The sequence below is a fragment of the Stegodyphus dumicola genome, chromosome 3 (genome assembly GCF_044657685.1).
Source record: "Stegodyphus dumicola isolate Sdum_Otavi_A_Nest chromosome 3, ASM4465768v1".
NCBI classification, from domain to species: Eukaryota; Metazoa; Arthropoda; class Arachnida; order Araneae; family Eresidae; genus Stegodyphus; species Stegodyphus dumicola.
The window spans coordinates 53,896,082-53,923,509 of NC_140770.1; the positions used below are offsets into that span (position 1 = coordinate 53,896,082).

At 36.7% G+C, this 27,428-nt stretch overlaps 1 protein-coding gene across 2 annotated transcripts; it reads right to left on the minus strand.

The window, feature by feature from the left end:
- Positions 1-18,219: 18,219 nt before the first annotated feature.
- Positions 18,220-25,011, minus strand: LOC118181259 (uncharacterized). Of its 2 annotated transcripts, XM_035350347.2 has the most exons (5): positions 24,901-25,011; positions 24,738-24,777; positions 23,177-23,241; positions 19,751-20,476; positions 18,220-19,518 (listed from the first exon to the last, which is right to left on the minus strand). In XM_035350347.2, exons 2-5 carry the CDS (start codon positions 24,772-24,774, stop codon positions 18,313-18,315), a joined length of 2,034 nt encoding a protein of 677 aa, XP_035206238.2. In that variant the 5' UTR covers positions 24,775-24,777; positions 24,901-25,011; the 3' UTR covers positions 18,220-18,312. The 2 variants fall into 2 exon arrangements, with proteins under 2 accessions (XP_035206238.2, XP_085669020.1); XM_085812894.1 differs by lacking the exons at positions 24,738-24,777; positions 24,901-25,011 and adding an exon at positions 24,660-24,733.
- Between the last annotated feature and the right edge of the window lie 2,417 nt (positions 25,012-27,428).

Sequence of the window (27,428 nt, forward strand, 5' to 3'; positions counted from 1 at the left end):
CTAAACAGCACCTGGTATTAAATGTACCATAGGTACAAGGACAGCTGTTATAGACAATATTACCTGGTTGCACTTAGAAAAAGATGCTGAGAGAGAATATACAAATATTTGACTGCTGCTATACACAGCGACTTATAACAGATGGATTACAATAGATTACAATGGTTACAAACACTTCAGAGCATAAAATTAGATGGGTTATAATATATACAAGCAGTTGAAGAAGTTGAATCATATGTCGATATTATAAGGCACAAAGATCAAGTCCCAGATTCATCAGTTTGTCAATTAAACGGACTATCTTTTTGACTTGATGCCGTTGCTTAATCAAAAAACGACTAAAGGCAGTCCTATCCGTTGGTGGAAAAGGAATATGGAATTCAGTAGTAAGTGGACAATCGATTAGATAGTGTTCTGGATTGCCCAGTTGTCCACAACTACAGAGTGCTGAGGAAGAGAGTCCATGTCTCTCGAAATATAAGGGAAAAGGCCCGTGGCCCGTAATGTAGAAGATCAGCTGTGGTGGCATGATTAATCGGTCTAAATCTACTTTAGGGACATGGGCAAATGCTCGGCGACCAGTTTCCTCCGAACTCCATGCATTTTGCCACAAGGAGATGGCTGTGAGAAGTAAGTGACGCTTTAGATTAGATACTGGGCGTGAAACCGTCAAGGTCTGTGTTATCTCGTGATTCTGTGCTGCTTCTTTAGCAAGCCTATCGACAGTTTCATTACCGTAGTTCCCCACATGAGCTTTTGTCCATTCTAAACAAATGTGTAGATTTTTATGTCGAGACAAGCTAGTTTGAATGTCCACAATAATGGGGGATGAATGCAGAGGATTTAAAATGGCATACAATGTGGAGAGACTATCGGTAAGAACATAGGAATGTGAATATCGATGATTAATGATTGTTTGTATTGCTTGTCGAATAGCAATAGCCTCACTCTGGAAGACGCTGTTAAAAGAAGACAGATGGCATTTCCACTGGTGAAGAGTTGTCTGATCTTGCAGTATGGCTATATATGCACAGCCAACCTGATCTTCCAATTTAGAGCCATCAGTATAAAAGACCAGATCAGCATGAGAAACTTGATGACTCAGTTTGAGATTAACTTTGACTCCCGTACCATAGAGGGAGGGGTGTTGATCTTCTCTGTTTATTGCTGCTTCATAATCATGGGAGGAGAAAGAGTGATCTCCAAACTGAACCGAACAGCCAAGTTGTCTAATCAACTGATAAGCTGCGTCCTTTTCAACCGCAATAGGTAAAGGCAAGACTCCAGCTGCAACTGCGAGGGCGTTAGTTGGTGATGTGCGGAAGGCACGAGTGATATTTAAGAGAAATGATCTCTGTATACTATTTAAATGTCGGACTTTGCGTCCTTGCATTGGTGCTGCCCAAATTGCAGCACCATATGAAACAATCTTTTCAGTTACTGTTGCATATAAAACTTTAAGAAGATGTGGATTTAAGCCCCAGTGGATTCCCTTCATAAGTTTAAGGCGTTGAGCAATCACAGCAGTACGCTTCTTGAGATCTAACACATGGGGAATCCAATTGAGTTTGTCGTCGAAAATAATTCCAAGGTATTTAAGTTCACGTTTAATACGAAGACGCTTGCCATTTATGGTTATTCTCGGCTGACGAGTCATAGAACCACCCTTCTTAGGAATGATCAGAATTTGCGATTTCTCTTCAGAGATTTGCAATTTAAAATCTTCACATCTAGTCTGAAACAAAGAACAGGTCTCCTGTGAGTTTGCTTGAAGTTGATCACGAGTCCTACCTCGCACTATGAATGCGGTATCATCGGCATAAGTAACCACAGTTGTATGTTCAGACCATGGTTGCTTAAGGATAAGATTGTATGTCACATTCCAGAGAAAGGGGCTCGCACATGAACCCTGCGGGCACCCTCGAGTCTGACATCTATGTACCAGGCCTCTATTATAGGAAATGATCAAATGTCGATCGGACAGATAATGTGCAAGAGTATTATATAAATTGCGGGGGCAATTGGCATCTCTTAATGCATATAGAACTGCCGGCCACCACAACGTATCGAAGGCGCTCTTTAAATCCACTGAGATAAACGCTGTGTGGTGGCCAGAGAACTTATTGCGCAGGATGGTATCTTGAACTTCCTTTAAAGCGTGCAGTGTTGATCTTTTGGTGCGAAAACCGTATTGAAAAGGACACAGATAATTTGTTGAGTGCAAATGAAATCTCAATCGTCCCATAAGAAGTTTTTCAAAAGTTTTGCCAAAAGCTGACAACAAACAAATAGGGCGATAAGAATCGGCACGGGCTGGATCACGGTGTTTCTTTAAAAATAAGATCACCTGGCCAATTTTAAAACATTGAGGAAAAGTTCCACTATTGAATAGCTTATTAAACAGGCTTTGGAAGAGACTGAGATTGGTGCTAATAATCAATTTGACAATACGATAGTCAACACCATCTGGACCCGGTGCGCGCTTATTAGGGAGTTGGCGTAAGACTTGCCGAATTTCTTGAGTAGTAAAAATAACATCGTCTGGTGTTTGAAGACTAGAAGTTTGATTTCGAATAGTCTGATGAAAGGAGGAATCAGTTGAATTATCATCTGTAGAAAACACCGTATCAAGGACTTCTGATAGAGTTGATTCAGTCAGGTGACTATTAGGACTAACTGTAGGTAAAAGATGGAAAGTTGCTGGCTTAAACAGCTTGTCGGTCGCAATCTTATGATGAATACCATAAACAGATGTTGTCTCAGAACAAAATTTGCACCAGCTAGTTAATTTGGCACGTATAATCATTTGTTTGTAACATGCTCTTTCCTGTCGTTAAAGAAGCAGAGTATTGGAGCTGATATTATTTCGACGCTCTTGCTTTAGCCGACGTCGAAGAGCTCTACATTTTTGTTGTTGAGTACGAAGCTGAGCATTCCACCAATTTAATGTACATAACTTCTTAGTGGTACGAATAGGCAAAACACTATCACATACTATTCGAATGGTAGCCATAAGATCACTAGTAAAATTTTGTAGATCTTCACGAGAATGCAGAGATTGAAGACGAGAATGATAAGAGGCCAAATTGGCTTCAATGGCTGCAGTAAACTGTCTGACCTTTCGGCCAGGTAAATTATAACGCCGTATGATTGAGGTGGCTGTAGTTCCCGCGATTGAAAAACGTATATAGTTATGGTCTGATAGACTTAGACCCTCAATTACTCGCCAATCTTGAAGAAGAGAGGCCATAGGCAAAATAGACAAAGTCAAATCTGGCCAACCATGTGAATGTTGACGATCAAAAGTCGGAGGAGCATCATGTGAATTATGTTTCACGAGATTAAAACTGGATATAAAATCTTCCAGAAGTCTACCCTTTACGTCCGTAGTAGCATATCCCCACGAAACATTATGAGCATTAAAATCACCAGAAAAGAGCAAATTTGGAATTTGAATTGAGGTCAGTAAATCTTGCATCGCAGAGAGCACAGGTTCGATTTCTGAGGACGGTGAGGAATAAATGGAAACCAGAAGGACTGTCAGATGTTGAACTTCCAGAAGAACAGCAACAATATCTCGCTGCGCAGTGACAAGTAAAGGAGACCAGGAAGAATTACAATTGACAATAATTGCACGGGGTGGAAGTAAAGGATCTTCCTTTTGATATAGTGTCCAGTGCAGTGGAAAGCCAACCGCCTTACCATTTAGACAATACGGCTCCTGGATTAAGATGAAGTCAATATGCTCAGAAGTAGCATATTCTACAGTCTGTGCCGTCGCAGCTCGAGCATGTTGAAGGTTTATTTGTAGACATTCCGTCGGTAAAGTTCGTTGCAGAAGAGTGGTATTAAGATCTTTTTGTATATGATCCAATGAAGAATCAGATACTAAGTTACCTGATGCTAGACTATAAGGATTGAAGTTAGTAGTCTGTGTTTGCCCTGATGAGCTGGACGCGACGTTGATACTCTGGACAATCGGGGTGGTAGGCGGGATGGGCGAAGTCATATCTGGTACCGTAACGATTATTGGCTTCGCCACAGTTGATGCATTCAGGTGTTTGAGCTGTGCAATCTTTGAGCCCGTGATCTCCTGCACAGTAGGAGCAGTATTTTCGCTTACTCTTGCATTCTGTTTGCACATGGCCATATTGCTGACAGGAGTAACATCTTTTAATTCCAATAAATTCAGTGGCTCTGTGAGCTTGCCAGCCGACGAAAATTTTTCGCCGATGTATGACCGCAGCAAAACCTGGGGAGTCACATTCAACAATCCATTTAATGTATCCCTTCCGTCGCTCTCTGAGACGGAATCGCATCGTGAATGCTGTTTCTGGCAATCCCGTGGCTCCGCTGAGTTCTGAAAGTACTGTTTGCGGTGTGATTGATTCCGGCAAGTCATGGATAGCAATTCTTGGTTTTCGTCTGATTGGTCTACTGACATCTGCTGGTACATCAGAGCGCGTGAGTTCTTGTTCGAGTATCGCAACATCATCAGGTGTTTGACAGAAGACCTCCAAACCTCCGTTATTTATTTTAGTAATACGATCTATTCCTACTTTAAGTTGTGAGGGCGGAACTTTGGTATTAAGCTGTTCTTTAAGCGTATCACTAGTAGTGTCAGCTTTAGGACGAATAATAAGGCTAGGCTTTTTAGGTCGTCGAACAATATCCGCAAAAGATGGAGCAGGAGCCAAAGCCTGATCAGCTGTAGATGGGAGAACAGGTGACTGGAAAGAATGTTGTCGAACCGCTTCACAGCAAACTATGGTAGATGTATTGACTTCAGCGTCCACCAATTCTGGAATAGGTAAGCCCTCAGGCCCCTGTAAGGCCAAAGTTTGCAAAGTTGTCAGAGATTGTAACAGATGCTCACGAAGATCCGAAGATAAGAGGATTCTGCCACCTCTGCTGGTGGTAGCTACTTTGCGTATATCAGCACAGAGTAGTATAATTTTATCCGCATAAAGTAAGTCAGAGTCTAACAAATCGGGTGCGCTAGTAGCCCCCTGTGATGTTTCTCTGGCAGTTGTTAAAACAGATTTACGGGACATTATAAAGTATTAAAGAGCAGTAGTAAAACATCTCACTAAAAATTCCAAAATTTAATATGTATGCATAATTTGTGTAGTAGATTCGAAATATGGAAAAAAAATTGGCTTGCCATTTCAGAAATAGTCCAATTTTGTGTCAAAAGCCCCAGTAGAACCAAAAGCCACAAGATCTGAACACGGGTCGAGCTATTGGTTTTACCCCTTGAGTTCAGCCACCTTTACTGCTCTGCCATTGATCAAGTTTTCAGAGCATTTTATAAAGTTATGCTGTTATGCTGCATTTTACTTGAATCCACAACATTTTTATTTCTGTGCATTTTCTGCTTGACGGTGATTTTCACCGCTCTCATTTTGAGTTTAACAATTTTTTCTTGAATTTTCTTTTATAATATACAAGTATAGCTTTGAATTACTAAAATTGAATTCGCAGATTTTCAGTGGAAATTTTTTGTTTGCGTGTTTTGTAAATATCAGTTAGCATACAAGAAAACATTCAACAAAAGCATTTGCTTCAGAACTATTCTTTAAAGACTCCATGTGGATGTTCAGTAAAAATGCATTTCTGAAATTAGTAACATTCTAAACTTTTCTTACACATGACACATGTTTCGACTGCATGGGTCTTTTACAATGAGTATTTTAAGGTAAATAACTACGTAACTCTCGAAATAGTATTTGGAGTATATTTATACATTCGATTCATGAATAATAAACTTCCAGAGCTTCAATTAACGCAGCCTTAACTGACAAAATCTGCCAACTGTGGTATTTTTTAATGAGTGTTTTTACCGGTGGTTAAACGGCCTGATTAAATGCAGTTTTTAAGGTTTACCTCGTGCACAAATATATATTAGTTTTTTTTTTTTTCGAATTTTTTGTTTCTTACTCAAGTTACACTTAATGTCAATGCTTCCTATCGCTCCTTCCCTACAAGCATTTCTTCTCAGAAGCAGATACCTTAATAACATTTTTTTTTAATGCCCGGGCGCTTTAGTTAATAGCCATTAATACTGCGCCACTACAAGTGGTGGCCATTTCATTATTTAAGCACCTAATAAATGGCCACTGTTGCCTCCTATGAAGGGACGGACAAACAGAACCATGCCTTCTCCGGGATTCGGATTTGAACCCGTGCCCATCGCTACGGCAGTCAAGGCCACTAACCACTATACCGGTTGGGTGGCTAATGAAGTGTTATTCAAGTCCAGAAATGGAATTTTGCGTCGAATCACTATAAATGTGTCGTTTCTCTTTTCATTCGGTTGCCGTCCAGACGGAAAGGTGGTTAGTAACTCTGACTGCCGTATCGAAAGGCCCGGGCTTGAATCTCGAAGAAGGCATAGACGTAATCTGTCTGTCCCTTCATAGGGGCCAACGATGGCTTACCTATCAGGAGCCTCTATAAGTAAAGAGACCACCACTTGCGACCTTAGTAGTGGTGAGCGCCTATAAGCGGATAGAGCTCGCCATTGGGGGTTGGTTTCCATTCGGTGTCTGTAGCCATTCAAAAGAATGTAAACTACTTATGATTCAGATCGAATCTGTCTGCTGTGGATTAACAATCCAAGCTATTTGAAATCAATAGATGCAGTTCTTAAGAATATTTTTTATTGCTTTTGAATCAGATTGATTTAAATAATGAAAAAGAATTTAGTTCATGATCTATCAAATTAAAAATATTCACCATTTTCACAGAATGACGTTATATAATTTTTTATTATTTATTTCATATTTTGCAAAACTTAAAGATAAGCTATTTTTAAATATTTTATGATTTTACTATTGAAATGAATTTTATGTAATGTGATATTTAATAAATAAACGTAACATGCGAAACGTTAATAATAAAAAGAGAAAAATATTTTGTAAGCCATTTGAGAATACTGAATATTGATACGATGAACTGAGGAATGGATGGAAAAGGATAGAAAAAGTGTATGCCAACACCATTTCTAACCATATGGTGCTATGCAGCTTAAAACATTCTGATTTTGCTGTTGAAATGTATATGGGGTAAGGATGAGATATAAAGAAAACGATGCTTAATAATAAAGCTAAAAAGAAAGTCCTCTCGAGTGGTTGGCGGCAAGAGAAGAAGATTGAGGGACCTCAGATTCGTCCTCCGTGATGTTCTCTATCAAAATGAAGCGAAGATGCACTGTTAGTGCAGTGGGATTATATATGTAAAACCATTTGATGAATATCTGGCGTCCCACCCACTTTTTCCTGTCCTATAGCACGGTAAGAGCTTTCTAATCGTGAGAAATAAATGTCTTAAGTTAGTAATTTCAATAAACAAAAGTTGAGATAAAATTACAATTTTTAAGGAAATCTTAGTGAAAATAGGAACACTGCTGTAAGAGATAAGTTTTATTTAACGGTGGCCATTAAGAGAACATTAATGAATGAATCCTTCTGCTGAAAATCGCTTGACGCATGTTGTCCTATATTGGTAAGGATTCGGTATTAAATATTTTACACCTTGCTGTAAACAATAAACATAAATCCATCACAAAGACGCTTTATTTCTAATGTCTAATGTTCTACTAACCCCAAATGATTCACATTTCTAGCAGTTGAAGCATATTTAAGCATCGAGTGTGTAACTATACACCTAGCGTAAATGCATTTTCTCTCCCTTCGATTTTTCGAGTATTCTATTTCACATATTTTTGGTGACAATTGTTTTTCGTCAAGATACAAAATATCAAACATAACCACCAAAGATGAAAATGAAGTAAAATGTTGCATGCTATATGGAAAGATAAAATAAGAAATAAAAAGGAAAGTGAAAATGTTCATGAAATTTATATTTTTGGCTGTTGCACGTGGTTGTATAGAATGGAAAACCCGTATTCTAAGGTTATTGCTTGAACAATGGATTATCGACGGCATTTATAACCCTAGACAAGCGAGTTTTTTTTTTTTTTAAATGGTTGAAAGTAGCATTGCGATAACTTTCAAGGAGATAATTAGAGATATTGTTACCGAGTAAATTACATTTACGGATTGTTCGAAAAGATATTTGACACAACAGCAGACAAGGTTACTAAAATATCGTTAGAGATATCTCATCGCCAAGGTATTTTAAATCTGTTTCGGGGCAAAAAAAGATTATTGATAATTGATGATTTCAGAATTTAATGTTATACACGAATATTCGATAGATTCGATAGAGATCAGGGCAGGCTAATCTTTATCTTAATTGAGGGTCAGCTCTACATTAAAGTGCAAGTTTTTATATTAAATCGGAAATTAAAATTACAGGTGGGCTATAACACATTTTGGTTACATGAAATGCATAATTCTAGAAATCTGAAGCTCCCCAATTTTTTTAAAAAATTTTTAAAGTCTGAATAGAGTGCATAAACTGAAGCTACTGTTGAACTACATAACTTTTCTACACTAGAAGCGGAATTAGCGCAATCACGTTGATATATTAACCTCTCGGTTTACCCATCATTCTGTTATAGCCATCGATATAAAATGTCTCAAAAGATGAAAGTATATCAAACCTACTTTTGTTATATCGACTGTTACGATAAAGTGCATTTTCTGTAGAACTCTAGAAGTCCTTATCACAAGTGTCAAATATGTTAAATACAGGATTTTATGGACTATGATATAAGCTTAATAAACTACCTCTGTAGCTAAAATGCATAGTGTATTTAATGGGATGAGTGTTGCAATATTTTTACCCAGTGAAGCAATATGTCAGAGTTAATGTCTATATTTTCTCTTTTCTCTTTAACGTCTCTTGAAGAAAAGTTAAAAGCTCTTTCTGTGGTATTACATTTCAGAATTAAGCTAAAGCCATATCAAATAATTTTTAATAACTCTATTAAAACATATCAAATTGCCTGAAAATTTCGAAAATATAATTAGCAATTTTTTTATGGTTACTTTCGAAGCATAATGTTAGATCTTATAATTTATTGTAAAATGAAGCAGAATAGGAAGCAGAATAGGAATAGGAAGCAGAATAGTATTTAATTATGCCAAAGCGCTTGAGGGCTATCTGCCTAAGGCAAGGGAGGCTTTCGTGGAGGAGTCTCTAAGTGAAGCTTGCTCGTATAAATGTCCACATGGGGCTGGTTTCGTTTAGTTTATGTGATTATGGTAAGCCTATAGCGCTATCTGCCTAAGGGGAGGGATGCCTTCGTGGAAGACTTTCAAAGGGAAACTGCCTCATACAAACATTACACATGGGGAAAACCACGAAGACACCCATGCAGCTAGCCTGTTTGTGGGAATCGAACCTCGGACCGAACTATCGGTGTTCAGCGACTTTAGCGCTCGGACGTTGGCGGGCCTGTTCACATACTTATTCACAAAGCCTACAGACCGTTTCTTCTGCTGTTTGCTCCGATTGGTTAAAAGACGTAGGGTTACAGAATCTAGTGCTTGGCGACTTTTGGTTCATCGCCTTTACAATTTGTATCTGAGCGTCGTGTACCAAAAAGTGAGCATAACCCACCGGAGAAACAGCAGCCCAGTGGTAACGAGCGCGGGAATAATTCTCAGGCTTCTAGGTTGCTGGTTCTATCCCCGCTCGTAGCTTTCATAAACTCTGCTCTATACGGATTTATTTTTATTTTAACTTTATTGAATGGCTTTGTCATTATTTGTCTTTTCGCCTTCGGGTACGGTGTTAAAAATTAAACGCCTTTATTTTCTCTATTTTTGTTAATGTTAATTTTTCTTTGGTTTGTACTCTTTGTAGTAGGTACCAGTAAGTAAGTAAGTTTTTGGCTTCCCTGTTCCGGGAACTAAGCCCACTACAGGTCTACTCCCCCTTTGGGCACATCGTGGAAGTTCAACCTCCACTATTACCCTCCAGGAGAGCAGCGCACCACCTGGATAAGACAACAGGCAGCACCGGTCGTCTAATGCTCCTACCAGTCGCTTGGGCGAGCCCGTCGCAGCGGGACATTACCCAGCGACCCCGGGGGAGGCCCCCGGGTTACTAGAACCACGCCGCGCTAGGACGTGCCAGACTCAGATGCCGGCCAATAAGTGACCTTTCCCAGAGCCTTCAGAACCACCAAGTTCATAAATTTTATACCCCCGTGGCCGAGACTGCCTAGGTACAGATCCTAGCCAGTAGCTTCGCAGAGTTCTCTACGTCGACCCCCGGGGGGAGTAGGTACTAGTAAGCAAGATTACGATCCAAGATCCCGAAAAGCGTTTCAATAGAAATAGCGCATAATAGAACAAAATATAATTTTAGTTTTACTTAATTATATTATATTTTACTCGTAAAAAGAATAGGTATCCGACACCCTTAAATGTTTAGTGAATATTTTCATTTGGTTAATTATTTAATATTCCTCTATTTGTATAAATTAATGCGCTATGAAAATTTACACAACAGACTCTTCCTAAGTGAAATAACGAAAACGTACATATGCTGTCTCCATATAAACACCTTTTCTTGTAAAACAATTACGTACTTTTAAAAGTTTAAATTCAAATACAAATAAACTATTAATAAGATCAGTAGGTTATTTAAGATATATTCCACATAATTCCTCTAAGCTTTCATTTATAAACTAAAAAAATATTGAATGAAATAAACGCTGTTTCCGTTTGTTTGACGTTAATTACCACGCCTACAAGGCGATAACTTGCCATTCCAAATATGACCGCCAAGCAGATGTTTCCTCCAATGAGAGCAGCCCGTAGCGAAATTGTCTGTAGGCTTTGTGAATGTGCTGTTTACATAGGGAAAAACACGGAAACGCTCATGCAGTCAGTGCGGTCGTTGGAATTCACACCCCGGATCGAGCTACCAGTGTTCAGCGATTTAACCACTGGGCCGAATAGGAATGGACAAGTGAATGAATTATTTTGAATGAATTAGTCACTTAATGGTCTTAATTGAGCATAACATCTTTGAGCAATTGATTGCCAAGATTGATCAAAGATTGTTGTGACCTAAGTACAGTTCTCTAAGCTTATGATATACCGTTCCCTTGTAGCAACACCAGATTCCAATGTATTGCCTTTAAAGGCTTTGTAATTCAACAACATTTGTTTAAATTACGACACCTGTCATCTGGTCCTGGGCCATCGTGCACAGATATTATATTCTCTTCCCCAGAGGACAGGCACTAACAGTTTAAGCATAATAATAGGCCTGTTGTTCTTATGCGAGTGCAGAGAAAGAGACATCTCACGTCAGAGAGGAAATTAGAAGTTGATCAGCAAGTTTTTATCCTAAGCAGGTAACAGAATGTATCGGTGCAAAATCAGGAATGCCAACTAGAATCCTAAGAATTCCTTATGCTTTGAAATTTGTTTTCCTTCCGGGTTTTATATTTATAGTCCAGACTGTGTGATTATGTAAGGGACGACTGAATAGATGTTACTTATTAACAAATTGGGACTAAAGATCTTTATTTGTTGTATAACATATCTAACGCAAGAACGGATTTGTTTCCTTGAGAAATGTGTCTCTACATGTATCTTTAAGTAGACGCAGCCATCAGCAGTCGAGCGGTAAAACCACTGAACACTGGTAGTTCCGACAATGAGTTCGAATCCAGGCGGAAAGATATAGAGCTAGTTTTCCTTAGAAAGTCCTCCATGAAGGAAACCCTTCTCTTAGGCAGTTAGCCTTAGCGTGCTTTATCATAGTAAGCTAAACTTATCTTTAAGTAGAACAAACCTCGCGTATTTTGTAAACTAGCTACAATTAAATACATTTTTTAGTACATTTAGTTTGATTACAGAATAGCATTTGATCTGAAATTTCACCTGAAAAACAAAGAACTGAAATAATTTTACAAAACAGATCGTATTTTAGGCGCTTATCAGTTTTATCGGCGACAAGCAATTAATCACAGAGTTCATAACGTTTATCGCGAGATGTTACAAGAAATCCAAAACCATAACTTACAGCAAGAAGTAAAAATTTGGAAGTAATATTTCTTTTGTTCATAAGAACCTCCCTCTCAGTCCCTATCAGTAGCCGAATGATTAAAACCACTGAATAATGGTTGAATGACTAGGTGAATGGTCTGGCTGCTTGGTTAGTTTTTGAATGTGTAACGTGGATACGAGTCAGTTCCCCTTAGAACGCCCTTCACTAAGGCATCCTAACATTTCCCTACATTTAAATATTGGCAGCTTTGTATTCAAAATTTTGACGATTTGAATTTACCATCAAGAGAAAATGAAGCTATTGCATTCTTCCAAGAAAGAAGAATTTATCTTCCACCCAAATTTGCAAAAACGTTTATGAAGTGGAGTTATATACCACTGCAAAAGCCATATGAAGATGAAATGTGTGAAACTGCCAGAAAAAGAAAAGTCTTCATACTACCTCTTAGGCCCACCAGCGGCTGAGCGGTAAAGTCGCTGAACACTGGTAGTTCGGTTCGAATCCCGCGAACGGGCTGGCTGCATGGGCGTTTTTGTGGTTTTCCCCATGTGTAAATTGTATACAAGCCAGTTCCCCTTAGAAAGTTCTCCACGAAGGCATCCCTCTCCTTAAGCAGATAGCTTTGCCATAATTAAATACACCACATCATACTACCTCAACTGGTTCGCTGCTTTACTGGTTTGGTTTACTCGGGCGGGGCTATCTAAAGGAAGGGATGCCTTCGTAGAGGATTTTCAAAGGTAAACTGGCTCGTATCCACGTTACACATGAGGAAAATCGCGCAGTTAAATATTTCTGTAAGGTCCGCTTAGAACTGAGGTCGAACTACCAGTGTTCAGCGAATTTATCGGTCCACCTTTGGTGCGAGGTTCGCTGCTTCAGAATTAACTCTCATAAGCTTCTATTGCCGATTTACGGCTAACTGAAAAATAATTTGTTTTTGTTTTTAAGTAGGAAATTGTGATTTTAAGGGTTTTTTTTTTTAAATTTTGTTAAAATTTCCTTAATTAAGAACACTTTGTTGCTTGCCACCTAAATTCGGCGACATTTTCTTTAGTAGACAAACAGTTAAAACAGACAAACACTGATATTTACTACAATAATAAACTGTTGTTCAGTTCAATTATTTTATTAGAGCCAATCTCTTTAGAGTTGGCCTTCGCTGAAGATTTTTCAAGGGAGACTGGCTAATGAAACACATTAACACATGAAGAAAGCCATGAATAAGTAAGTAGCCACTTCATTCAACCACCGGGGATGAAGCCACTGGAGATTTATGAACCAATAACTAACAGGTTCGACTAACCACAATAAGAATATCAGAATTAAATGAAGTCTTAACTGTAGTTTATTTAAAACAAAATAATGCGAAGTAAAACTCTACTTAATTTTGCATGTCATTTGGCAATTAGAATTTTTTGCTTCTAAATGTCTTCCAAAGAATGTTAAACATATTGTATCATGCAGTAATATTAAAACATACAGTTTGTTATAGATCATTCAGTTCTAAAACGTCCGAAATAAAATAATAACGAGGAGTAGATACTGTACTATTTCTACAGTTAATTACCAACTTTTAATTCTTGCAGCTCACAAAAAAATATTTTCAATTACGATTTCCAATTTACATGATGTCGAATAAATGAGCACCTGAAAAACATTAAAACATTATAGGAATAAGTCTTAAAATTTAACCGTTAAATTTAATCCCTGTGATAACCAGATAACAAAAAATATCTTATTCAAGTTACTAGGAGATCAACGAACAAAACATATCTCTTATTCAAGTTACATTCAAGTTACTAGAACATTGAAAATACCAAGTCTGCAGCCCCGCAATTACCTGATCCTTACACACGTAGCTGAACGTAAACTACAAATGCTTAAACTAAATACCCGGAGGAACTTAACTACATTCAATATATCCACTAACAGGTATAATTAATGGGATTCTATAACATCTGCAATGAATGGTACGTTTCTGGTAGGTTATGTCAATGATCTACGGTAGGTGCTTGTTTAGCATTACACAGTACACAAAAACAACATGTGTAAACTCATTGCATATTCATTCAATCTCAGTTATGCAACAGGAAAAACGTGAGTGGTAGTTTTCCAAAACAAATGCAAGTCAAAATTAAACTCAGCAGTACAAATTGCCTATGAAAGTACCTTGAGTGGCCAATTAAACTGTTTTTATTGTAGTCCTTAGAAACGAATTATGAGCGGAATTAAAGTTTGCTTCTCTAGACTTACTTTGCTTAACGCTTCAATGTTTATTCGAATACAGCAAATTGTTTTATTCAATATTGAATACAGCAATATTGTTTTATTCGAATACAGCAAAGCATAGGAGAGTATCAGTGTAGTGGCAGAAATACCTCTGTGTTTTTGGTTTGGTTTGGTTTTATTAGATTACCGCAAAGCATTCGAGGGTTATCTGCTTTAAGGAAGGGATGCCTTCGTGGAGGACTTTCTAAGGGAAACTGGCTCGTATACACGTTACACACGGGGAAAACCACGAAAAAGCCCATGCAGCCAGCCTGTTCGTGGAATTCGAACCTCGGACCGAACTACCAGTGTTCAACGACGTTACCGCTCGAGGGCCATACCTTTGTGGAGGACTTCCTAAGATGATGATTAGTTATTTGAATATAATAAATCTGTAAATCTATCTGCTTAAGAATTAGGGATACTTTCATGGATAACTTTCTAAAGAAAAGTGGTTCATATCCAAAGTGAAAGCTAACAATGCATGCAGCCAGTTCTCCTGTGTTTATACCCCTGTTTAGCTGCCCGTATTCAGAAGTCTTAATCAATCAGCCAGTGCTATAGCTTTAAGAAGAATTGCCTCGTATTCATGTTTTGCATGGGTAAAACCATTAAAAATAATAATGTACTCCCTTCTTCCGTTGATATTTGAGCTCATTTTAAGATTTGAGGTTGCCAAATACCAACTTCTCATGGTCCATCAAAGTTTACCAAATTATCGACATTATTTCAAGAAGTTTCTTCTCTAACGTACATATTTCTGTCCGTAATATATAAGTTATTACGTTCGAAACTAAATCAATAACAAGAACTAAATATAGGATGTACTTTGATTTAATTTTGGCTTTCTATACATGTGACAGCAGACGACTTTGATAATGCACATTAGGTACTGTCCACTTCGCCCAGCATATTGAGCAAAGTGAATTAAATGCTTTCTTAGATACTCACGTGTTTTCATTTGCGAAGTGTAATAATCCAGCCAGTCAGTTCAACTGAACTCTGAATAATAGTGTTCAGCGGTCTTATTTACTCAGCTGACGGTGAGTGAAGATGTCTGATGAAACATCTACGAATTGTTTTTCAGACTAGCAATGTAGAATACGGTACTATTAGTACAAAGCAAAAGAATTCAAGTATCAAATATGACGCTTTCTTGCTCAAGTCTAAATTTGATACTTTCCTGAAGAATATGCTTGCTAAACTCGCAGCAAGTATCCATGCCCATGTGCTATCGAGTTGTTAAACTCTATATTTTGCAGAAAAAGAAAAACTGATAGCCTTATTAACCTGCCACTTAAATAAATTCAGTAGTCCATTTCTTAAGTTAAGTGTGTTTTTGGCATTGTACATTAACAATTATGACAGAAACATTGTTATACTCCTTAGTTAAAATTTAGTAGATATTCTAAAATATTTAATAAGTGAGGCATGAAACATAACACAGACCTAGCTTTAAATGATTTTTCATCAACGTACGACAAGGACTTCTGAGCCTGTTTAAGGGAGAGTAGGCACATGAAGAATATCTTCAGCTTGAATAGTCAGTTTTTTCACTACGTGACATCAATTTATTTCAAGAAGCATCAACATTCCACTCTATGTATAAATTTAGATTACGTATTTTAATATTTTAATTTAATGTTTCTATGATGACTGTAAATGTGTGTTAGTAAAAAGTCTCGTAAGTTTCCGTTTATATCACGCTATTAAAGACTACTTTATTTTCGAATGTTCTGTTAATATTAAAGTACTCAATTTGTTTCAAGAAGCCTTGTAAGTAAAGGTGATGTAACATTAAGCTAAGTGGTCAATGGATAAGCGGGTTAACACTAAACAACTTTCGTGATGTCCAACACGAATGTAATCTAATTTGTTGCAGAAATATCCTGCACAAAAGTGTAGAAACATAACTAAATACCCGGAAGAACTTTGCTAAATTCAATACATCTACTAACAGGTATAATTAATGGGATTCTATAACATCTGCAATGAATGGTACGTCTCTGGTAGGTTATGTCAATGATCTACGGTAGGTGCTTGTTTAGCGTTACACAGTACACAAAAACAACAAGTATAAACTCATTGCACATTCATTCAATCTCAGTTATGCAACAGGAGAAACTTTTGTGCTAGTTTTCCAAAACAAATGAAAGTCAAAATTAAAACTCAACAGTACAAATTGCCTATGAAAGTACTTTGAGTGGCCAACCGTTTTTATTGTAGTTCTTGGAAATGAATGAGCGGAATTAAAGTTTGTTTCTGTGGACTGTTTGCTTAACGCTTCAATGTACCCATTATACTGATAGCGGTTTCAAACTAATTCTATAATCTTAAACCCATAATTTGAACTACAGCTGAGGTGCTATACTGACAGCATTTTGAACAAGTTCTATAACCTTCTTAAACATACAATTTACGTAAACCAAACTGAAAGGTATGGTATTAAACCCAACTACACTTTATTTAACTATGTGTTCATTTTGCATTGCGATTATTTCTGTACAAGTTTCCAATCTTTCGTAGAACTTTAGAAAACAGCGATAAAGCGGAACGAAAGCTGTCCAGGGGGCTCAAGAAAGAAATTTTATCGTACTTTTGATCATTGTTGAGGAAGGAGGAATCCGTTTCAGCTACGTAAAATTGCATACAGGAGCAACTGGCAGTTGAAGGTGACCAGTCAAGTTAAACCATTTCAGACAAATGCAAATGTTGCACTCGAACAAAATAGCATTGAACAAAATAACGACTCTTGCAAAAATAAAAGGAACTTTTATGTTTACAGGTTTGCAGTTCTAGTGAAATTCGTTTTTAAGATTTCGAGTCGTAAAATCCTATTTTCTAAATCTGTTTGACGGCGAAAAGTTCTGGCTTAGTTTAGAGGATTTTTAGAAACTCAACAAAAACTGGAACATAATTAACCTTTTAGAAACTGAAATATAACAAGACGCAAATTATGTGTAAAAATAATTCGGGTTTTTAAAAACCACTTTAATAAAAATGAGCTCTCCACTCTTTATAACAGTATAAACTGACGAAAACGTGAAACCGTAAGGTTATGTTAAAGACCAGTAGAAAAGTTATTATAAAAAGGCACTCATAAGATCGAAATAGTGAGAGAAAGGTTATGATCAACTATGGCTCTAACTAATCTGGTCAAAATTTTAGATCTTGTGAAAACGGCTTCACATGCTATTAGCTCTAAAACTGTTAGGAAAAAAGTTCAACTTTTCACTTTAAGTAAAAGCGTTAAGTAACCGTGGTGTAGGCGGAATTTAGACTTGCTGTACCAGAAGTTTACCAATCCCATTGCCATTAAAGGGCTGTAGAAGAGTACGAGCTTTAAATTAGGAATCTTTTCTTGCCATACTAGATAAACCAATATTCTTAAGCTTTAAAATTGATGAAGGCGAGAGGAAATTAGACCTAAATCGAGTTCTACCTTCTACATTTGGGCAAAGGGAAAGCCGTATTTTTAAAATGGGGTGGTGGAAAGTTAATTTAGACAATTTGTCATCTACGATGATAAACTCCATGCACTAGAATTAAGCATCTCAAAACTCAACTTCTCGTAGCGTACAATAACTTAACCCAAGTTGTTTACAACACCTCCCACAACTATATTCATTTCATGGATAGCTACTGGGATCTTGAAGAGAACTTATCAAAGTATCGCTTGACCTCATCTTGCATTAATTAAATTACTGCAACGAATTAAGTCCTTAAAGTATTACAAACTTTCTGCATGAAGAACAGATAATGGAGCATAGGTTAAAGTGAACTGCAATCGTTGAATGTTTCGAGCCTTCACAAGTTAAAATTTAATTAGTCTTCTATTTCTAGGTTGAGTAAAGTATAGCATTCAACTTTCAGAACAGCTGTACATAATTGTTAATTTGAGGAAAAATTGTGTTGATAAACGAGAATTCTACAGAATTACTTTTAAATCTGAACATTTTCCTGAAATCATTCGTGTACATATGGTTTGTAGATTAAGAATAAACGAAGTCAAATAAATTAATTTTATAAAATTTAAATAATTAATACATAACAATCCTTGAGCAGTAACAATAACAAATTAGTCCATAAAAATGCAAGTATCTAACCCATGATGGCCATCTTTTTAGCTTTCATAAGCTTCATATAAGCCAAAGCCAAGGCCTTTTTAGTCACCGGAGAAATTACAGCAGCTTTTGCTATTTTAGCTTTCAAAGGTATAAAGGCAAGTTTAGACTTCGCAGCAGCACCAAGTTTAACAGCTGGTACAAATTTCGTTGCAGCTTTTACTTTAAACGGAAGAGCAGCAGCTGCAAACTTTTTCTTTCCCAGCGGCAAAGCGAGCATTTTACCTTTAACAGGAATCGATGCTTTTGCTACCTTAAATTTCGGCAAACCTGCAGCAGCTACTTTGATCGCTTTAGCGGTAGCAGCAACCTTGGTAGCACTTGCAGCAGCAAGTTTAGTCTTTGCAACTAGTGGGACAGCAGCAGCGACTTTCGCCTTGGCGGCACCAGCAAGTTTGGTCTTTGCAATAAAAGGGACGGCAGCTATTTTAGCCTTGGCGGCACCAGCAGCAGCAAGTTTAGTCTTTGACACAAGTGGGACACCAGCAGCAGCAGCAAGTTTCGCCTTTGCTAGGAGTGGGACAGCAGCAGCAGCAAGTTTAGTCTTTGACACAAGTGGGACACCAGCAGCAAGTTTCGTCTTTGCAACAAAAGGGACGGCAGCAGTAGCAATTTTAACTTTGGCAAGCTTTGCTTTTCCGAGAATTGGGACCGCCGAAACAGCAGCCTTGCCAATTGTACCATGTTTGACTATTTCTGCATCACCGACATCAGGAATAGCTTTAACAACATCTCTAGTTTTGCCCACTATCTGGGTTGATGTCGACAATAAACTGTCAAATACCTTGCTAGCAGTTTCCTCAACGTCTTTTACAGGCACTGGAGATTCCACCAGAACTTCTTTCGGCTCTTCGGGAAAGGAAAGCACTTCAGCTTTTACAGGTAAAAACTTTATTATAGAAGCCAGTTCATTCTGCTCCACCTTTGCATCGGTTTTCACTTCTATTGGTGGAACTGTTTTTTCACCTTCGATAACTGAAGTTATAAGAGCACCAATTGTTGCTTCAACTTCACTTGTAGGCTTCGCGATTTCTTCAGTTGGCGCATTTATGTCATAATATAAAGGTGATAACGAACAATTAGAACTGTACCAGTAGTCGCAAGCTAGAATTGGCTGATTAAATGTGGTTCCAACTGGACACAAAAAGCTCTCCCTTCGGTGCTGATAGCAGACATGGAAAACCTGCGAAAGAAAGTTCCATGAATAAAATCGCTCGACCACAAGCTTCTGTATGTCAAAAAATAAAGGTAACAAGTTTCTCTCCGAGAACAAGAGCTCTTTTAGACTAAAGAAATTTATATTCAAGTTTACTTTTTATTATACGGAAACTGATATTTTTATATTAATATGTAGAAACTTTGTGATATAAATTACCAGTTTAACCGATTTGGTGTTTATGTAAACTAATTCTTACCTGACAGCCAGTCTCCAGATCTGCATAGAATCCTGGAATATACTTCTTGTCTTCACACGTGAAAGACGTTATTGGAACTTCAGAGTAATTTGGATAGTGTTCACCAGGAATTCCCCTAACAGAACCTACAAAACCTGGTGACAGGATATCAGTTTCTTCCTCAGCTATGATTTCTTCTGGAGCTTGTGTAGATACATAAGTCGCAACGTCCACCTGTTTCTCAGCGTCAACGTCTTTTGTGAGAAAGGCCTCTTCAGCTAGTCCCATATGGTAATCGTACTTTATCTTTTCAATAACTGCCAATATAAGATTTAGGAATTTCAAGACTGGTGCTCCTGGATATTCTACCTTAAAGAACTGCGAGTATTCTGCCAAGTAATATCTGAATCTAGAAAGTAATTCAAATTTTTCGGACTTAAATTCGGGATGTCTGAGCTCTATTTCATCAATAGTAGACATGAGTTGTTCACAGAAAACTAAACTCGAAGCAATGTCAACATTTACGCTTCTTTCAGACTGCACAACTTCCGAGTGATCCTGCTTTTCTTCAGGAAAAAATTCAAGATCTTCGCGTCTGTGCCGCAGGGCTTCAGACTGAATTTCATGGCCATTTTCACTTATAGGTTGTTCGACTGCGGAATGATCACGAGTTTCTTCGGAAATAAGGCTACGGGCATCACATTCTCCTTCCGGGCATTCCATGTCAAGTATGGACCGAAAGACACTCTGAAAGAGTTGTAAATAGCAAATGTTATGGAAATGAAACAGATTAAAATTATTAAAATTGATCGAATAAAGTTTAAAGATTAGCTTAAAATTTTTGGTTTGCCGAAATTGAATAAAGTACACAGGTTTAAGAGCGATTACACATAGGTCTTTGGAAAATGTTTGCTTTTGAAGCTGCCCAAGACCCTTGAAATGCAGCAATTTGAAATTAGCGAAAGAAGGTCAAGTTACGGTAGTTTTACTGAAAAATCCATCTAATGTCAACTTTTTGGATAAATTAAAAATGCTTGGAATTTAAAATTAGCATGGTCAATTTGTTTTGCTAAGTAGAAGTTTTAGGATGCTAGACGTTCCGCTTAAAAGCATCTGAAGTAGTTTGACTAGCAGCAAGGAATAAAAAGAAATTTATGCGAGTTGGCAAAGACTTTGAAGTACAACTTTATATAAAGTTTCGGGTTCAAGGTCAGCAAGTTACTTTTACAAGTCTTAATTGAGAGTCCTTTCTCCAGGATTCAGATCCTTGGAGTGATCGTATGGAGTGCGATAAGAATCGAGAAGAGAGTCATGAATTGCATTCATATTGTTGAAGAATCTATTAATGGGAGTTTTATTTACAAGACATGCAGAAAAGAGTACATCTACGCTAGATTAATCTGAATAAAGTCTGCAGTATCTTAATGTTAAGCTTCGTAACTTGTTTGGAAGTTTATAAAATTGACGAAACGTCAGCCATCAAGGCTTACATAACAGTTCAGCAGTCACCCAGGCAATTTTCAAAAAACTGCTTTTTCTAGCTTTTATACTCCAGCCGAGAATTCAATGCCCACGTTTTGTGAATAAAAGGCCACGCTATTGTAGCACCTTACCCAGTTTTTAAAACCTGAAACAGGAAAACTATAGATATCTACTTTAATTATGCCTTTAGGAATTGTTCCGAAGTATTTCCAACAGTCGTCGTAAATAGCTCTCGTAGGAAATTTAATTCAATAGTGTATAAAACTCTAAACTTAAATTTCAAGCATCTAAATGGGACGTTTCATAGAATAGGAGACTGAATTTACAACTGATTAAATAATTTAAATGTAAACGAATAAAACATCAGTTTCTGGCATTTCATCAATAGAACATTCACGTTCCACGCCAGTTCGAGCTATGGATGTTATGAAACACTGAAGAGTTTTAATAGTTGATTTTGCAGCGAAATATGTTAAACTCTGTTGGCCATTTCTGCTCTGGCGGAACATCTTAAGCTTTTGTAATAGAAGTATAGAATGATTTATTCCCGATTAGAAATTCTGATTTTATCCAATTAACTAAACCAATTAGAAGATAATTTTTTTGTTTATTATATAAACGTCTAACTCTACTGGAGTATTGAAAAGAACATTACCCGAGTCTAGTGATTGAGATAAGTACAGAAATTTGATTAAGAGCAACTGAAATAATCGCTCATGGAACTTGAGCTAGTATGAAGCAATCAAGACATTAGAAACCACTTACTGGGAAATGCTACTTCCCGATCCGCTTAATAGGCACAAAGTAATATGAAAATTTACCCATAAACGAAACAGTTTACGATTAGCAAGATTTATGGTACAAGATTTAGACAGTTACAACACTTGCAAGAAAGCCGAGCAGCAGGAAATGACAGATTTGACGATATTTAGCTTTGTCAGATGGTACGGAATTGCGAATTCAGAGATTTTTTAGCATTTCAGTTGTACTGAAACTGTTTTAAATGAGAGATGAAATTATACGGAATGCTTTCGTACCGAAGTTCAATCAGAATTCGAGCAAGTCAGTTTGTTAAAACTGAAAACTTTAAATTTCAAGTTCAATTGTCGATTAAATGTTTAACAGAAAATTTGTTTTATCAGCCAGAACTCAAATAACGGAAACTTCGAAACCGCTCTTTAGCAGAATAACAAAACTTACAGCTACTTACTCGACTTCCTAGAAACATTCATAAATTTAGATTCATAATAAATTTAAGTTACTACTTTGGTGAAAAGTTAACGATCAACCAGTTTTCTTATATTGAAGTCTTTCATAGGCAATGAATAAGTTAAGGGAACACTTACGATTTCATAAAGAAACTAAAGACAGAACTAAACTTCAAAATTAGCTCAGAACATTCCAAATGTAATTTTATGGATGGAGTGAGAAAAGTTTTAATACATGCGGCCGAAACTCAAGTTTTTCGAAGTTCATAAATTAAAATATTGGACGCATGTAGATGCTAAGAAATTTTTAACTGCAATACGAGAAAACAAGGAAGAATTAGGATATTTATTAATTCTTTGGGCAAAAGAATGAACAATTTTAAAACTCGATTTCATATACTTGAAGGACAACTTTTAAAAACACAGGAAGTCAAGTTTCACTTGTTTTATGAAAATAAGTGAATTTCTTTTAATTACGCTAGTTTAAACTTTCAGAAGTAAATTTACACAGAGGTTTCGTTATTCAAAGAGAATTTAAATACGAAAATAAAGATTCAGTAAACAGATTTAATTTCAAACTTATAACTCATGTTACACACGTATGCTTAGCACACTTCAAACTTAAGATTTATTTTTAAATGTTGAAGGAAATAGGTGAAAACTAACAAGTTACGACAGTGCAAAATATTTAAAGCTACAACAAGTCTTATAAAACCAGGAAAAGTTTAATCAAGAAATTTTCTGAAGAAATACTTACAAGAATGTTTTCTCCGGTCAGTTCAGAAATATTCGATTGGCAGACACTAATGCGAAGTAATGTGCCTGAAAATAACCATGATGTTAGATATGCTTTAATGAAGCAGCTGTTTAATGAGAATAGTCCAAGATTATTAAAGACTCAAGTCCTTCATCAGTACCGATGGGGTTTTGTTGAAAGCGCATAAATATGCAGTATTAAACTATACATATTTAATAACTTAACATTTGGGCTAATCTTTGGAATATGGTAACAGGTGCTTTGGCGACATTTTGGTAAGGCGATAAAAGTTACTAGCTAGGACTTTAGTAGTGTACATGGATAAAGTACAGAGTGTGCGCAATGCCATTTTCGTGCAATTCTGAGATTTTTTTTAAGTGAAAATAGAAGGATGTGTACATGGATGATACCGTGCACGTGCAATTCTTAAAAACACGGCAAGCAGTGGGCGATTCTGCACTTTCTCCCAATTTCGCACCTAATCTTCGTCATGATTAAGCACTTTTGTTCCATAAAAGTTCTAGCACAAGCGTAATTCGGCTAGCAGATTGTTGAAAAATGTTGAGTTAAAAAAACATGCCTTTACTTCGTGAAAACAAAATGGCGTCCAAAAAACTAGCAGGGTTGGTCGCCAAAAAATCGCCAAGTTACCATAACCCGAAGATTAACAAACATTTGAATTTCTAGTTCATTAAGCGTTAAGCAGTGTGTGAACCTTCACGTATCGTATTACGCACTTTACATTATTTATAGCTCAGTATTAGTATTCAAATAGAACGCTAGCTTTCGCGCTAGTAAAAACTGGTGTTTAAAATTAAGGCAAACTAATAAAATAAGCATATCATTGACATAAGTCAGTTTTTTAAAGTTTTACATACGAAATAAATTAATGAAAATTTTACGTAATAAATTTTACGTAATTTTACACAATAAAATAAATAAGATTTTACATATTGTATTCCCTCTCTTAAATTTTAATTATCACAATATAAAAACGATTCTCTTATTTTGTTAACATTAAAATTTAACGTACAGTGCCTAGTGACGTTCTTGTATTTGATAGATATTTCCCTGCGTTTTATATACAGACTGGGCGACCTTCCCATCTCTTGATTTAAACTGAAGTGTAAAACCACGAGTTTTATCAGGTTAAGGGTATCGGTTCACGCAGAGCTTATTTCATGGCACAATAAGTAAGAATTTAAGTTAGGAAATAATTGTAAGTGTTAAACTACTTTTCGCATTAAGTTATTTGGCAATCCTCGAAAATTGCTGTCACCCGTAGAATACTGGTATTATTTTGCAACTGTTAAGACTTGAGGAATAGCTTACATTTGAAGTTAGGTTTAAAATTCAGTGAACGAGAAACATTAAAATACTTTATCAGTAATCCGAAAAGCAATAGTACGTTTACTAAGCATACGAATTATTCAAGGTTTCATTAGCGATGTTCTAGTTTATGATTAAATTATAGATTACTTACAGCAAAATGCTACAAAGAAAGGTCTCCAAAGCCACATTACCTTAAAGAGAATTTATGATTAAATTATAGATTACTTACAGCAAAATGCTACGAAGAAAGGTCTCCAAAGCCACATTACCTTAAAAAAGAGAATTTACAGATTAACGCTGTGATAAGCTTAGATCAAGAAGATTAAAAGTAAAATAACGTAAAACGGAATAACTAAACTACAAAAAAAAAAGAAACAACCTTGTCTACTCACTTATTGTCAGCTACGTACGTATTCTCAGCTATGAAAGAAGAATTATTATACCGCAAACAGCGAGGAAACTTTCTGTTTCTAGATTCTTTTTATACTGTTTTCAACTGCTCACAAGTGTTGCCATGTCTATCATCATACATGCCGATCATTTGCATACGCATAAACTCTACGACATAAATAAAGAGTAAAAGAAATATGCGATGCTAAAAATTTTATCTTTCATTAAAATTTTATCTGGGCGTTAACTACCCATTAATATTTCTACGCTAAACATTTCAGAGATAAAGTTCACATCGTCCATTTACAGGCATCTGCTATATGTCAGCATGTATGTTAGTAACGTATTTAGTATGTGCTAGCATATTAAGTTGTTAATGCATGCAAGAAATTTAACTTAATTATTCATCGACGCGATAATTATTATTAGTACAACAGAACTCCAACTATTTTAATCAATTGAGACCGGACCCCATTCGGATAATCAAAAATTTGGATAATTGGATTTTTTATGAAGAAAGGGTCTACGTATACTTAATTACTGTATGTAATGTGTGTTGAAAATGGAAAAAAAAATTTAAAGAGGTTTTAATTAATTAAAATTAAAAGACAACACCTTTACGTACATGTTATATAGCATACTGGTACAGTACTTACAAGGGGTGATTATCATTGCTTGCTAAACATCTCGGTCGAAGAATGCTGTTTGACTGTCTTCATCCAGTTTTGGGCAGCCAAGTCGCGCGTCCGCTCGACAACTATAAATTGCATGTGGTCACACTCGGGCTGACGCTTCATCCTCTTCAGAGCAGTTCCAAGGCCGGCAAACGCTTGACTAGCTGCCGGTCCCGTGCCTGCTTCAACTTTGACGTTAAGGTCATCTTCTTGTCTCACACTTTCAAAAAATTCGTCATTTAGAATTTGAAACCCAGAGTCTGACGAGTCACACACCATCCATCCTGCTGTATCCTTAGCACTAACTTCTGGACATCCAGGAATTTATTTAATTCCTCAAGCGACACATCACCCTCATCTTCTCCTGTCCCTCCTGGTTCCCCTTTTCTTCTTCAGTTGATTGTGGAAAATTCTGAAAATCGAAAAGCGATTTGGATAATCAGCAATTCGGGTAATTAGAGTTATACTATATTATCAGCGTTAAAGGTCTTCAGTTATTTAGTTTGTTGTGAAGAAGATTTCCCTGACTGTCGTATTTCATAAGTCACTCGGAAGGAAAATCATCAACTTAGAAGATATAAGTTTTACAATGGTAATCCAAATCAATATAGAAATCAAAGTATAACGCCATGTGCTGTGGCTCAAGAGCTAAAAAAGGGCACATTTTACCCCATTGTGGACTATAATTATCAGTTTTAGCACTCCGATCGTATTCCGCATTAGAAGAAGCAGATATTTTTATGAAAGTATTAATAGCCATCTCAAGGAACATCTTGTTGATGTGATTAACAACCAACTCATTTTGAGTGATGAAATTAAAGTACATCCAAAACAATCTGAGTTCCCTCTTCTGAGAAGGTCCAGCTGCTTGCAAGAATTTGAATAGCACGTTGGTAAATATATTGGAAACAAGAAAATATGAATCCAGTCATAATGTAAAGTAATCTTTGTGCATCCATGTAGTCTCTTAATTTCTTTAAATATAGAATTTATTTTATAAATGCTATATGGGTAGCATATCAATTGTGTTCAACGAACGATCGTCTTGAGTCTTAAAGATGCTACACATTTTCAGTTATGTAGCCGTTAAAAAACTATCTTCATTTGGAAATTAGTGTTAAAGTCTTGCACAATATTTGGCTTTCTGAAAAGAATGGATTTAAATTTTCTAGACTGGAAAGACCTTTCTAGACTGACCTTAATTTTTAAATTAATGTGAATCCGCGAGGTATAATTAAATGAATATTGCCAATGATTGCTTTCGTTTTGAAGATGCCTGTTACAACGAATTACTATTTTGTCAAAGAATTTGTCGCTGTACTTATCGCTGAAGGACCCAATATGGTTAGACTTCAGTTTATGACGTAAAGGAAATAAATTTCAAGAAGTTAAAATAGTAATGTCGTTTTCTATCCGAGGGCAAATGATAGTTTTAGCCATAGCACGCAAGTCAATTTTCAAGACGTTGCCTGTTGAGATATTCAAGACCTCAAGAGTCAATATTCAAGTCAATATTCAAGACGTTGCCTGCCTATAGTAGAGTTCCAATTAACTGGGTTTGGTTAAGTTGATTATGGCAAAGCTTAATAGAGTTATCTACCTAAGGGGTGGGATGTCTTCGTGGAGGACTTTCTAAGGGAATCTGGCTCGTATTCTCGTTACAACTATGGAAAACCATGAAAATGCATATGCAGCCGGTCCGTTCGCCTGGAATAATGCCCAGATCGGAACTACCAGTGTTCCGCGATTTTACCGCTCGGCCGCTGGTGGGAGCTCCCGATTAACGAGGATAATACCCCAGATGACGTAGATGGTTAACTCAAGATTATGGTTAATCAATCCAACACCACATAAAA

What these genes read in the sequence shown, in the direction of transcription:
- LOC118181259 (XM_035350347.2), bottom strand. Translation starts at nt 24,774, where the DNA reads ATGTGGCTTTGGAGACCTTTCTTCGTAGCATTTTGCT. An exon ending in TGACCGGAGAAAACATTCTT is followed by an intron (nt 20,477 to 23,176) that starts GTAAGTATTTCT and finishes CAACTCTTTCAG; the next exon opens with AGTGTCTTTCGGTCCATACT. An exon ending in ATCTGGAGACTGGCTGTCAG is followed by an intron (nt 19,519 to 19,750) that starts GTAAGAATTAGT and finishes TTTCTTTCGCAG; the next exon opens with GTTTTCCATGTCTGCTATCA.